This window comes from Bos indicus x Bos taurus, chromosome 15 (assembly GCF_003369695.1).
Source record: "Bos indicus x Bos taurus breed Angus x Brahman F1 hybrid chromosome 15, Bos_hybrid_MaternalHap_v2.0, whole genome shotgun sequence".
Taxonomy (NCBI): Eukaryota; Metazoa; Chordata; class Mammalia; order Artiodactyla; family Bovidae; genus Bos; species Bos indicus x Bos taurus.
The window spans coordinates 17,130,434-17,144,895 of record NC_040090.1 but is presented as its reverse complement, the minus strand read 5'-3'; the positions used below and the strand labels follow the sequence as shown (position 1 = coordinate 17,144,895).

Sequence of the window (14,462 nt, the reverse complement as noted above, 5' to 3'; positions counted from 1 at the left end):
AAAGGCTTAGACTTCCAATGCAGGGGATGCAGGTTTGATCCCTGGTCTAGGATCTAAGATCCCACATCCTAAGCCAAAAAACCAAAACATAAAACAGAAGCAATATTGTAACACATTCAATAAAGACTTTAAAAATGGTCGACATTAAAAAAAAAAGTCTTAAAAAAAAACAAACAACCAGAAATGTATTTTTTCACAGTTCTGGAGTCAGAAGTCCAGAATCAACGTATCATAGCATCATATGCCCTCCAGAGACGCTAGGGGTGAATCTCATTTTCTTTTTCACAGCAGACCGACTTCTAGCTGCATTGGGAGAATCTGTTTCTTTCCCCTTTCAGCTTCCTCTGGTGGCTGCCAGCATTCCTTGGCTTGTGGCTGTATCTCTCCTGTCTCTTCCTCTGTCTTTGCTTCTTCTCTGTGTGTATCTGTGTCTCCTCCTCTGTCTTTGCTTCTTCTCTGTGTGTATCTGTGTCTCCTCCTCTGTCTCCAGTCTCCTACAGCCCTTTTATCAGGGTACATGTATTTATGGGCCCATCTGGATAATCCACACTAAGCTACTTCTCTCCAGATCCTTGACTTAATTACATCTTTTGCCACCTGAGACAATGGTCTCAGGTTCTGAGGACTAAGAAGTGACTGCATCTTTGGGGGCCAGTTTTTCTGCCTCCTACAGTCAATGAGTGGCAGAATGAGCGTTAATGCCAGGGTTTGCCTGATTTGAAAGCCTCTAGTGACCACTCATCCTTGAGAGCTACAGTCATTCCTGTTAATTAATGGTATGTTAACTGTTTCATTTGGGCTTCCCAGGTGGCACAATGGTAAAGAATCTTCTTGCAATGTTGGAGACGCAGAAGACATGGGTTTGATCCCTGGCTGGGGAAGGGATCCCTTGAGGAGGAAATAGCAACCCAATCCAATATTCTTGCCTGGAAAATTCCATGGACAGAAGATCTTGGTGGGCTACAGTCCATGGGGTCGCAAAGAGTCAGACATAACTGAGCAACTGAGCAGCAACCATTCCATTTAGGGGGTACCATAGTTGATTAGGGGGCTTCCCTGGTGGCTCAGAGGTTAAAGCGTCTGCCTGCAATGCAGGAGACCCAGGTTCAATCCCTGGGTTGGGAAGCTCCCCTGGAGAAGGAAAATGGCAACCCACTCCAGTATTCTTGCCTGGAGAATCCCATGGAGAGAGGAGCCTAGTAGGCTACAGTCCACGGGGTCCCAAAGAGTTGGACACAACTGAGTGACTTCACTTTCACATAGTTGATTAACCTGTCCCCTTTGGGTGGATATTTTGGTGGTTTCCAATTTTTCATTACTGCAAAAAAACTGGCATATTTGCCAGGCTTCAGGACCATGTCACCATTTCTGTAGGGTACATTCTTAGAAGTGGAACTGCTGGGCGAAAGGGCCAGTAATTCTTAGCTTGCTTCACTCTGTGACCAACCCCCACCCCACTGCCACCCAGAAACCATGCTATGGGAAAGGAGTTGAAAGGCATCATGCCTCAGTAAATAACATCCTGAGTTACCCAAGGCCCTAATGCTCTATGACCACCATGGGGGCTCAGAGACCTGGCCTGCTCCCAAGTGGAGTATTTTCCAGATGTTTTTGAGGTCGCCATAAGCCGGAGGAAGTGTTACTATGCTCCCGCTGCTGTCATTGCAGAGATTTAGAAATAACAAGTTATTTATTTAACAAGCACTTATGAAGCATTTGCTATTTGCCACGCACTCTTCCATCTAAGTGCTTTACAAATATCCTCCTTTTATCCTCATTCAACCCTGAGGTTGTCATGCTAGCTAGCTCATCTCGTGCAGGAGGCAACTGAGCCTCAGAGAGGTCAAGAGGCTTGCCAAGGTCGCACAGATAGTAGGGGGTGGGGTGTCTAACTAAAGCAGCCCAAGCTTTCGCCTTTCATGTTTTTCTCCTTGTGCTCCCCTGGCCTGTGTCAAATGTGGTCTTAGTGTTCCTTACGTCTGTTTATCCATCTCTGGGGCATGAGGTTTAAATTTTAATATGAAATTCTGTGACTAGATGTTCCGGCCTAACTTGGTAGCTTCAGTTGTGATTCTCCTGGCCAGGTCTGGTCTGCCGGCAAAGTGAGAATGGGCTGTAGGATGAGGCCAGTCGTCAGTCAGTGATCTGCCTCTTAATAGCTGTGTGACTTCTGGCAGGTTACTTAACTTCTCTGATCATCAGATGGGGTTTGGTGACAGCATTTGTCATCAGGTCAGGCAGGCAGTTGGTGCCTTATGAGTTGCTAGTCTTTCTTCATTTTTATCTTCAGCGTGCCCTTAGGCTTGAGGTTACAGGGATGAGTAAGTCTCGATCTGATTACTGTCTTCAAAGAGCCTACAGAATGGCCTAGGTGGGGGCTGGGAAACTTTCTAGATCAGGAATGAGGGAACCTGAGTTCTAGCCAGTCCCGGCTCTCTCCTACCTCGGATATCAGACTTTGCTCTGCTCCTCTGAGCCTCACTTTTGTCCCCTGTAAGCGAGAGCCTGGCCTGGCTTCACTGGGAAGCTCCGCCTGTCTTGTGAGTTTCCGCCTTGCCCTGTTTAGGTCGGGACGAGCCCGGGTGTGAGGAGGCAGTGCCATGGCAGGTGGATTCAGGGTGTGTCAGCTTTTCCCTTTTAGGCCCCTCTCATCAATGCGCCCAGCAGCTTCCTCTTGGAGCTCTGGGGAGGCCTCTCGGCTCCAGCCGGAAGTAGGCATGGTGGATGAAGACAGCTTTGGAATGTCTGAATCTGAGGGTGGCAGGTTTTGCAGGGGACGAATGAGTCAGAGACGCTCCTGGCTGTGTGTTACTGCACGGCTGAGGCAAGGCCGAGGACGCCGTGGTCATCATCCTTTTGGCTGAAAGTCACCCATAGTTAAAAGGGTTGCATATGTGGATGGGGCTGCCCATGAGGCTTGCTGGATGTGCACATGGCTTGGAGCAGGAAGCCTGGCAGGAAGCAGTAACTGAGAAGTGGGATGCGGGGCAGGAGCCCGCTCCCGGGGTCCGCTGTGTTGCCCAGCCTCCTGCAGAAGTGGTGTTTCGGCAGGAAACCAGAAGACATGAATGATGCATTCTGCTCACCTTTCTACTTCCCTGTACAGGTGCCCCTGAGTGGGAGGCAGCTCCATCACCTGGAGTTTAGGATCCTCGTAAATGGAGTTAATATCCCATAATTACACAGATGAATTGCACTTAACAGGCCCATTTAAAGAAAGGCAGTGAAACAGAGTCTCTCTTAATCGTGTGACCTTTACCAGGCAAGTTAAATCCCAAAGCCAGCTAGTTTAAGGCGTCTGAAGGGCTCCCGTGGTTTTATTACTGCATTGCCCTACTCATTTATTTGCATAGATCTTTCCACCTTCCAGGGGCACTTGTGGGGTTATTGAGACCCTCTGAAAGTGAGAAGGCCTATCATGACTTCCTCAGCATTTATTGGTAAAGTTTAGTCATCGTCGGCTCATTCTGAGAATGGGGTGAAGGGCAGGAGACTGTCAGAGAAAGTGGGACACGTTTAAAAAGTGTCAGAGGTAGGACGAGCCATTCCTTTCTTCGCTCCTGGTTTTACAAGTTCATTGTCACTGTGCCCACTGTCTACAGGGAGTGATAGCCCTGCCCGCGCCCTCTGGATGGACAGTCTCAGGGCCCAGCAGCCTCAGTGCTTCGCTGACCAGGGCAGCCTGTTTCCCTGGGAGGAGGGACCTGGATTCTTCCTTCTTCTAACACCGCAGCTGGGCCTGCAAAATCTGCTCCCCCTGCCAGCTGGAAAGTTGGCATTTGTAGCTGGAATATCTTTTTCTTTCAGTGTTGTTTTTGGGGACACAGCAGAGTAAGCTGGTGAGGTGCTACTGAGAATACTTTTGGGCTAAACCCTAAAGCTTTGGAAGAAAAAAGTGACTTTGATCTTGGTGATTTCATTTTGTTCTTCCCTCTGACCAGTTCCCAAACTCACTTTGCATCGTCAGTTTGGACTTGACGCTGACTGAAGAATAAAAGACTGAAATGGCAGGTTCAAAAGTGCCCAGAAAAGAGAGAGAGACAGGTCTAAATAGAAATAGCCGATGCTTGAGAGCCTTGGGTCTACTATTTTGCTGGGCATGTCACACCATCTCATTTCCCCTCTTATCTGTCCTGTGAAGTTGGCATTGCTAGCAGCTGAGGACTCAGACTCAATCAGCCCAAAGTCACACAACTTGGGAGTGACCTTGTTAAGATTCGAATCCAGATTCACTCAAAGTCATTAACCATGGAGTCATAAAGGTTTCCAGGAGACAGTATCATTGAACCCAACCCTGCAGGGTGAGTTAGATTTAGATAAACAGAGAGGAAGAGGGAGGGGGTTCTGGGCAAGGGAAACAGGGCTATGCTGTGCTTCGTCGCTCAGTCGTGTCCGATTCTTTGCAACCTCAAGGACTGTAGCCTGCCAGGCTTCTCTGTCCATGGGGTTTCTCCAGGCAAGAATACTGGAGTGGGTTGCCATGCCCTCCTCCAGGGGATCTTCCCACCCAGGGATCAGACCCAGGTCTCCCATATTGCAGGTGGATTCTTTACCGTCTGAACCACAAGGGAAGCCCAAGAATACTGGAATGGGTAGCCTATCTCTTCTCCAGTGGATCTTCCCAACGCAAGAATCAAACCGGGGTCTCCTGCACTGCAGGTGGATTCTTTACTAGCTGAGCTACCAGGGAAGCCCTAAGGGAAATAGTAGATACAATCAAAAGCCTGCAGCCTCACATGGAACAGCTCCATGGAGCAGGGACCACATTCTCCATGGCCACCATGCATCCCCAATACCCGAGTGCTCAAAGTGCTGTAGGGGCTTAGTAAATGTTTGTTGCATGAGCAAATACAGGAAACTTCTCTTCCCATAGACCGTGAGCCTCCTGAGGGCAGGGACTCGGTCTTAGAAATCTTCGGATGCTACACAGCTCACGTGGTTAATAAATCGATGTTGTTTATTACAAAGTTGTGTCCAGCCCTTTTGCGACCCCATGGACTGTAGCCCACCAGACTCCTCTGTCCATGGGATTCTCTAGGCAAGAATACTGGAATGGGTTGCCATTTCCTCCTCCAGGGGATATTCCTGACCCAGAGTTCCAACCCACGTCTCCTGCATTAGCAGGTGGATTCTTTACCACTGAGCCACCAGGGAAGCCTGGTTAGTAAATAGTAGCTAATAAATATGTTCTGATAGAATAAATGAATGAATGGCAGGCAAGGGAGGTTGAGGAGATGAGCCTGAGGGAAGAGGCACTGATGCTTTGGGAAATACTGAGTGATGCATGTGGGCTGCTGTGGTCAGGCGTGTCATGGACCATCTTCAGTGCCTAGACAAGGAGCTCTTGTGTGCTCTATTTTTTTTTTTTTTAAGTCATCTCAATGGAAAACTTGGTGGAAGCTACAGAGACTCAGTGGGGGCCCAAACTTTGATGGGTGTGCATGGGAACCACAGTCAAACATAGCTTAGCAATCACTTTTCTGTAGGACTGGCCTCAACTCACTGTGAGTGCCTCTCCACCTGGGGATGACCACAAGGTTATAACCAAAAGGAGGCTTGTGAACACTTGTGAATGGGACCCTGCAAGTTATAGATAGTACTCTGGGGTCCTGGAATTTTTTTTTTAGGGTAGTTTGGCCAGGAAGTCCCAACCAGCTTCCCCCACGATGGGGTCTGCTCAGCCCAGGTGTTTTCAAGAAAAGCTGGCCTCTCTTTTCAGGTATTGGTCAACATCGTGGTTTTGAGAACGCCTGAGGGCCGAAAGACAGCCCTGGGAGAAGCCCTTTGGGTGGGCAGTCGGAACCTTCTGGTCAGAGGAGAAGCCGCCCCCTCACCTGGACTTATGACCCGTGGCTTCACCCCCAGCCTGCCCGTCGAGTTCCCCAAGATGGGCTCCTTCCGCAGGCCCAGACCACGCTTCATGAGCTCCCCGGCGCTCAGCGACCTGCCCCGCTTCCAGGCAGCCCGCCAGGCTCTGCAGCTGAGTTCCAACTCTGCTTGGAACAGGTATGGGAGGCACTGGGTGGGCGGGAAGGTGGTGGTGGGGTAGGGGTTGGGGTGCCAGGGCCAGGGGCTGGCTGAGCTTCAGCATCTCCCGAGATCACAGCTCCAGAAGGTCATGGGTATAGCGGTGACTGGCACAGTGTGCCCGTTTCCCTATGGCAACTGTATGCATCAGCGTTTCTTGTTTTTTTTTTTAATGTATTTTTTCTTTTTGTATTAATATACAGTTATTTGCAATATTGTGTTAGATTCAGTTATTTTTTCTGATTATATTTCTCAATAGGTTATTATAAGATATTGAACATAGCTCCCTGTACTAGGCAGTAAATCCTGGTTGCGTATCTGTTTGCTATATCCCAGTTTGTTAATCCCATACTCCTAGTTTGTCCCTTTTTCTCTCTCCCTGTCCTTCCTTGTTTGAATAGAGGGAAAGCGGACCACTGGGGGCTTCTAGGCTCTCAAAGTCAGTTAACCAGCCCAGGACAGTTGGATCAGAACTTAACATTAGTCCCATGCCAGTTGTCAGAGGACCCGAGGGTGGGAACATCTAAGTAACCTCCAGTCACCTGCTACCTATTTGGAAAGATGAGACATGTATCTGTGAAAAGCTAGCAATGCAGCGTAGACCAGGGTTGATCCCCACCTGGAAGCTATTGGTGGCTGGGAGAGGAGCCTCTGAGCCTTAGTAAGGTGCCCAGCCAATCTGTGTACCAGGTACTGAGTAGAAACTGAATCCATACTATGTCTCACCTTCCTGGAGCTGTTTTTCAAATCTGTGTGGTTCCTCTTTGGATAAATCAAATGCATTGTTATTTTAAAGCATTACTGAGGGTTTGTGTGTGTGTGTCATTTGGATCATTATCAATTTTTTTAAATGAATGCACAACTCATGATTGTGAGGGAGGAGAGAACTGAAGTGTTTTGATGTTAAGTAGAACCTGGTTCATTTTTAAAAAGCCTGAAACCTGGGGTGAAAACAAGCCTGTGATCAGCTCCTTGCTGAAATGCTGGGCTGGGTCCAGAGACTTACCTGGGTCCTTCAAGGGATCAACTCTACTGCCTGGACACTCACGGGAGGGGAAGGGGAAGTGAGGCCAGCCCTTCTGGAGTTCTTCCCAGAAAGTACTATTAAAAGGATGGACCTAGAGTCTGTCCATACACTGTGAAGTAAGTCAGAAGGAGAAAAACAAATATCGTATATTGCAGCATGAATATGAAATCTAGAAAAAATGGTCCAGATGAACCTATTTGCAGGGCAGGAACAGAGATGCAGACATAGAGAAGGGGTGTGTGGACACAGAGGGGGAAGGGGAGGGTGGGATGAATCGGGAGAGAGTGACATACACAGACCAGCAGCTGTGAAATAGATCGCTGGTGGGAAGCTGGTGTATAGCATGGGGAGCTCACTTCAGTGCTCTTTGATGACCTAGATGGGTAGGATTGAGGGGGGAGCTGGCAGGGAGGTCCAAGAAGGAAAGGACATTATGTATACATATAGCTGATTCACTTCGTTGTATCACAGAAACTAATATACCATTGTAAAGCAATTATACTCCAATTTTTTTTAAGTAAAATAAAAGGCGAGGACAATTAAAATCCATAATTGCAAAATTAAAAAAAAAATTAAGATAAGGCAAGGCGTGATCCTTTCCAGGCTGTGAAGACAGAGGCCTCCTAAGGGAGAGGACCTCAGGCTGGGGTGAACTCCTGCTTGTAGCCAATGCCACGCGGGACTCTTCCAGACCCGCAGGTGCCGGCCACACAGTTTCCCGAGAGCAGATCCCACCGCCCGCCCTTCAGTGAGGCTGCTCCCCAGCAGGGCTGCCAGCCTGCGAGAAAGCGCAGGGAGATGGCCTTTTTTTGTCCTCTTGGCCTCGGTCTTCCTCCTCTCCAAGGACCTTCGTGTGCCAGTGATGGATTCCAGGGAGAGAAAAAGTGGGCCTGCCTGTGCCCCGGGCTTCCTGGCCCTTCTCCCCACCTTCGGCTCTGAGCTGCTTGTGGAGGTGGCACCGGGGAGGCAGGTCCACTCACCGGGGGTCTTTCTATTTCCCCGCAGCGTCCAGACTGCCGTGATCAACGTCTTTAAGGGGGGCGGCTTGCAGAGCAATGAGCTTTATGCGCTGAATGAAAACATCAGGTACGTGGCTGGCCAGTTGGGGACCCTCTCCTCCATGGGCCTGAACTGGGGCAGAGGGGCTACCCCTCACCGTCACTCCGGGAGCCTCACCTTAAGTTCTGTTTTCTGCTTGGTTCTTATTGCTGCTCCTGTTGGCTTTGCTGAATCTTTTCTGACTGTTCCGGGGCCCTTGTCTATCTAGACTTCTGCTCCAGAGAGGGCCTGTCCATTTGTCCATGTACATAGTGCATTGTGGGTGGCTGGGGCACAGGGGGTAGAGAGGGACATCTAGCAGCTGTCGTTTACTCTGTAAACATTTCTTATGCCTGATTGACCATATTAGGCAGGATGGTCTGGTGCTTGGGAGTAGACTACTTAGGATTTTATAGCTGTTCTTTCTTTTACTAAGAGGTTTACCAACCTCTTTGTGCCTTGGCTTCCTCTTATATGAAATAGGGATAGGAAATGCGCCTACTTCCATAAGATTCTTGTGAGGTATTGAGTTACTGCATAAATAGTCTGTAAGAACAGAGTTGGAAACACATGAAGTACTTGGTACTTGGAGCTCTTACCATCATTGTCACTGTCACTGCTGTTAGGTTTTGGTGATAAAACTCTCGATAAGGTATGGTCCTTGAAGGGTTTGTCTTCCAGAATCTTCCCAGTAGTGTCCACTGCTCATTCATTCATTCATACATCAAATGTTTCAGCGCCTCCCCATTAGCCAGGTGCTGGAAACACAATAATGAACAAAGACAGAGATAGACACTGCTTTTCCTAGAATTTACAATATGTTCAGTTGGGGCAATAATCAGTAGTCAACTGATCACACATATAACATGCATTAATAATAATGTACCTGTGACAGCTACCACAACACAATTGACATGATGAGAGCCTGTGTCAGTAGGACTTGGTTTTGCCAAGGAGGCCAGGAATGGTGATGTGGTGCTTGTGCTGTCATCTGATGGGTCAGTGGATGTTAACTAAGTGAAGAGGGCTCCAGGTAGTGGCAACTGCAGGTGCAAAGGTCCTGCGGCAGCAACGGACCTGAGCACAGAACTGAAAGTTAGCTCACTTGCCCAGAGCACTGGGGGCTGGGTGGTCGTGTGGTTGGATTTGTGTGTTGGTAAAAGGAGCGCAGAGAAGCAGGCATGGCCCAGAGCCCCAGGATCTCCTGGGGACAGGAAGTTGGACATAAGCTCTTTTAATGGGCTGGTGTTCATTCCTCTTGGGTGTGTTAAGTGCAGAACATCAAGGCTAAAGACCCAAGCCTGGAGTGGGCAGAACATTAAACAAGGCCATTCTTCGAGTCCTGTTTACATTTAGTTAAGACCTGTATTAAGGGTCAGTGAAGTGTTTTAAGAGCTCTGCTTTCATTGAAAACCTTTAGAGCTCAGAAATAAAGAGAGTTGTCTTAAATTTCTAGCCATGTGCTTGAATTTCACATAAGAATTACACAAATATGGAAAGACACAATAGGGATCATCTCACCCAAGGCCCCCTTTTTACAGAGGAGGAAACTGAGGCCCCGAGAAGCTGGGTGACAGGGGCAAAGCTGGGTCAGCCAACCCCCCAGTTGCAAAAACTGAGTTTCACTCCGAGAACTAAGATCCCCGCCTCTCTATGAATGTTCCTTAGGTCACAATAGATGCATAAATAAATAAAGCGGTGACTCAGGGACGTGCCAATTGTTCCTTGTATCAGGGGACAGATCCTGAAATTGTACTGAAACACCATTGTTTGTGGGCAGTTAGGAAAAGTATGGGTCATGCCGGATTGCGCCAGCCCTGTTAACCCATGGGCTACTCACCGAGAGGCCCGCAGGTGCCAGCAGGTCTAAGTGGGTGAAGCCAGCCTGGTGGATGGAGGTGAGGGCTAACCCTCTGCCCAAGGGGATTCCACTCCCCCCGCCTGCTGGAAGAATGTAGGTCCAGTGTCATGCCATCTTATTTCTCAAGAAGAACCAGAGACTTAGATTTTTATGTGACATTTCATATCATTTAAATGGAGAAGGCGATGGCACCCCACTCCAGTACTCTTGCCTGGAAAATCCCATGGATGGAGGAGCCTGGTAGGCTGCAGTCCATGGGGTCGCTGAGAGTTGGACACGACTGAGCGACTTCACTTTCACTTTTCACTTTCATGCATTGGAGAAGGAAATGGCAATCCACTCCAGTGTTCCTGCCTGGAGAATCCCAGGGACGGGGAAGCCTGGTGGGCTGCCGTCTATGGGATCGCACAGAGTTGGACACGACTGAAGTGACTTAGCAGTAGCAGTAACAAATGTTGATAAATGATCCAGATGTCCCCAAACATAGGTATAGGGCAAACAAAACACACCCGTGGGCTGAACTTGACCAAGGAGGTGCCCATTTGTGAGATCAGCCAGAACATGCATGGGAGGCTGATGGGAATGGTGCATCCCAGATTCCAGCACTCAGGACCCTTGAGTTGGGGGAAAGGGAGCTGACATGGATGGAGGTGCCAGGAAAAGTGCCGGGTGCCTTTCACCTCCACCACACTCAACCCACCTCACAGAGCTGTCAGACAACCATTGTTCTCATTGTGCAGCCCGCCCACAAAATGATGGGCAAGAGGTGCACAATAGCTTGTCCAAGGTCACAGGAGAGTCAGAATGTGAACCTTTTCCTGAGGAACCTATTTGCAGGGCAGGAATATAGACGCAGACATAGGGAATGGACTTGTGGACACAGTGGGGAATGAGAGAGTGGGACGAATTAAGATAGTAGGGATTTCTTTGGAAGGAATGATGCTAAAGCTGAAACTCCAGTACTTTGGCCACCTCATGTGAAGAGTTGACTCATTGGAAAAGACTCTGATGCTGGGAGGGATTGGGGGCAGGAGGAGAAGGGGATGACAGAGGGTGAGATGGCTGGATGGTATCACTGATCGATGGACATGAGTCTGAGTGAACTCTGGGAGTTGGTGATGGACAGGGAGGCCTGGCGTGCTGCGATTCATGGGGTCGCAAAGAGTCAGACACGACTGAGCGACTGAACTGAACTGACATATATACATACCACCAGGTGTAAAATAAATAGCTAGTGGGAAGTTGCTGTATAACAGAGGGAGCTCAAGGTGGTACTCTGTGACAAACCTAGAGGGGCTGGGATGGGGTGCGGGTGTGGGAGGGAGGTTCAGGAGGGAGGGGATATATGTATACTTACGGCTGATTCACGTTGTTCTGTGGCAGAAACAAATACAACATTGTAAAGCAATTATCCTCCAATTAAAAATTAAAAACAAACAAGAATGAATCCTTGTCTGATTTAGACACCTGTGTTAGTTTGTTCGGGCTGCCGTACAAACACCATAGACTGGGTGACTTAAACAATAGATGTTTATTTCTCTCTGATCTGGAAGCTGGGAAGTCCAAGGTCAAGGTGCTGGCAGACTGAGCTCCTGGTGAGAGCTCTCTCCCTGGCTGTCCTCCTGCTGTGTCCTGCACAGCCCCTCTGTGTGCACGGAGGAGAGGGCATGCTCTGGTGTCCGTTCTTGTAAGGATGCTAATCCCAGCATGAGTGTTGAGGGCCTACCTGTATCACCTCTTCAGAATCTAATTATTTCCCAAAGGCCTCGTCTCCAGATACTATCACACATAGGGCTTCAACATATGAATTTGGGGGGTGGGGAGGGGTGGAGATACAAGTCAGCCTGCAGTGAAACCTGTGTTCTTTGCACTGCATAATAGTGTCAGAGAGAGAGGTTTTAGCTGGAAGAAGGGTTAAGCCAATGGTGTTGATCTTTCTTTCTGCCACGGTTCCATTCCTGAGGCCTCCCAGGCCCCATCTCTCACCATGAGCTTTGATTCTTAACATCCTCCGAGGACCACAACACTCCCCCAACACTCCTTTCCAGTACTGGGTTTAGTGTTAGGTGTTGGATATTCCTCTGTTTTGAGGATGATGAGAAACACATATTGTAGGGGTTTGAGGCTAATTGCCTGGATGTGAATTGGGCCCAGAATACATCAGAGCTGTCAAAAACCGGACTTCCAATGACCATGCTCTGGACCATCTATCCTCTGTCCTTCTTGAGGCTGGTTATTAGAATGGATGTGGGCTTTCCCAGCACAGACACTCAGAGTGTACCTGAGAACATGAAACGCATCCCAGACTTTGTATGACCTGGTTGTCCCTAGTTAAATAAGTGAACTCTTGTCTGCAAGAGCCAACATGGAAATAAACACAGCTGCCTTTATTTCAGTAATTAAAACACCAAAACAAGCATGCTAGTCTCTGGTTACATTCAGATAGACAGGTTTTGGTTTTTCTTCTCTCTCTTTCTTTCTCTAAGAAGACCTGTTCGCAGAATGCAAGCGCCAACTCACCAGCATTGAGACGCCACCAGGTGGGATGAGGGGCAGAGGCAGTAGGGATGAGGGAGGAAGATGTGGAGGGAAAGAAGGCTGTTATTCTCAACCCCATTATTCAATCAGTTATGACAGTTCTATGTGCAGGAAGATCCCTGCCAGATTCAAGAGAATTGTTTAACTTCAGAGAGCAGCTTTTGGTAAGGGATGAAGATTAGACCAGCTATGTGACCATGGCTTATCCAAGTCTCTGTTCTTTGTTTTATGAAATAAGGATAATGACATCAAAATCATAGTGATTGGGAGGTCTGAGATAATGCCAAAAGTGTTATTAGTACAAGAGCTGGTGTCTAATAGATGTTAGCCATTATTATTTGTATTGTGAAAATTTAGCAATAATAAAGTGATAAATGCTGCCTGAGTACCTTGCATGCAAGAACAGGGCAGTGTGACCAGTCGCCTCGTGAGCAGTACTATATAATGAGTTCTCTTATTGTTTCGATGAGGTGAGCTGACTTTGAACTAGAAAGATCCAGGCCAGGCTGCTCCAAGAATGTGCTGGCCTGGGAGTGAGGGTGAGGCTAAGTTCTTACAAGGAGAGCCAGCTGTTTCTCCTTTCTGCAGAGGAAAGACCAAGAGGAAATGACTCTCAGTTCTTCATTCTACTTCAGCCAAACAGTAATAAACTTTGATGGATTATCCAAGTCCAATGTCAAAACCTAAATCAGCTTCCCCAGGTTACCCCAGCCAGCCCTGGCCATCTTCCTAATTGTGGAGTTAGTGTGTTCCCCGGGAAACGTGAATTCATGTTAATATTAGCCAATGCAAATGATCACCAAAAAGATAAGTGTTATATAACTGGGTCCCGAAATGCAGTTGTTACAAATAATTGGTGTTTTCTTCTAAGACATGTCTCCATGTCTGAAAAATGAACTCCAGTTTAAACGTTGGCAGATAGACTTTGGGGTAGTTCTGAGGAAGAACTCTGGACTAAGGATGGTCGGGTTATAAAATAGATCATTAGATCAAGAGAAGGATGCGGAGAACTTTTAAAAGCAAATTCATCAGGAATTGTTGTTCAGTCGCTGAGTTGTGTCCGACTCTTTGCAATTCCATGGACTGCAGTACTTCAGGCTTCCTTGTCTTTCACTATCTCCTGGAGTTAGCTTGAACTCGTGTCCACTGAGTCAGTGATGCCATCCAACCATCACATCCTCTGTAGCCCCCTTTTCCTCCTGCCTTCAGTCTTTCCCAGCATCTAGTTTTTCTCTCTTTACATCAGGTGGCCACCTCAATAAAGTGGCAAATTTTCCCTAAATTAAAGCCAGGGCTCATGGTCTGTCAATGTGAAGACCATGAATCAGATTATTTTCTGTTGAAACTGCCTTAGAAAATGACCCCTCAGAATAGACATATTCTAGTGAAACCCTTGTTATCACAACCTACAATTCTGTCTGCCCTGACGTGGGCTGGACCTGAGTATGTTCTTGGTTTAAATTCTCTATGGGGTATCAGTGCGGTTTTGAACGCCCCTCTCCAGCCTCCATCCTAATGGGGCTGCATTTTGACAGTGGGGACAAGTCTGGGTTAGAGGTTTGGGTTTCATGAGCTTTCCCAGGAACAAGAATAGCCAAACTAAGACACGGATGCATGCTCCTGCTAAAACATTCTTTTCAGTAACTAGTCCACTGATTGTAGAAAGTTAGGAAAGTGTGAGAAAGCTACTGTTTATGTGTCCTGGTTCTTAGGAGCCTATGCAAGTAGGTTCTTAAAAGTGCTTTCAGTTTGTGGTTGGCTGGAGGTGAGGGGGTAGGCATAGAGAGAGGGGTCATTGATGCTTTCCTTCATTTCATCAGTGAGTATTTGTGGACTGTCTGTCAGATCCTGGGGCAGCCGTTGGGGTGGGTAGTTCTTGCTCTTAGGGAACGTCCCACAGATTGAGATGAAGGAACTGAATAAGCAGCTATCAAGCGATATTTTAAGTCCGGTGGTGGGAGAATCCAGAGT

At 47.9% G+C, this 14,462-nt stretch overlaps 1 protein-coding gene and 1 non-coding gene across 14 annotated transcripts in view; both read left to right on the top strand.

Moving 5' to 3' along the window:
* The window catches only part of PRR5L (proline rich 5 like), a 158,308-nt gene that overhangs the window by 96,181 nt on the left and 47,665 nt on the right, over positions 1 to 14,462 (top strand). For all 13 annotated transcript variants that reach the window (XM_027562647.1, XM_027562646.1, XM_027562650.1 and 10 more), the window contains 2 exons: positions 5,720 to 6,006; positions 8,060 to 8,140. In XM_027562647.1, the coding sequence (XP_027418448.1) occupies positions 5,720 to 6,006; positions 8,060 to 8,140 (368 nt within the window). The remainder of the gene's footprint in view (positions 1 to 5,719; positions 6,007 to 8,059; positions 8,141 to 14,462) is intronic.
* On the top strand, positions 1,054 to 1,125 carry TRNAC-GCA. Its single transcript has one exon. It is a non-coding gene; the product is annotated as a tRNA-Cys (tRNA).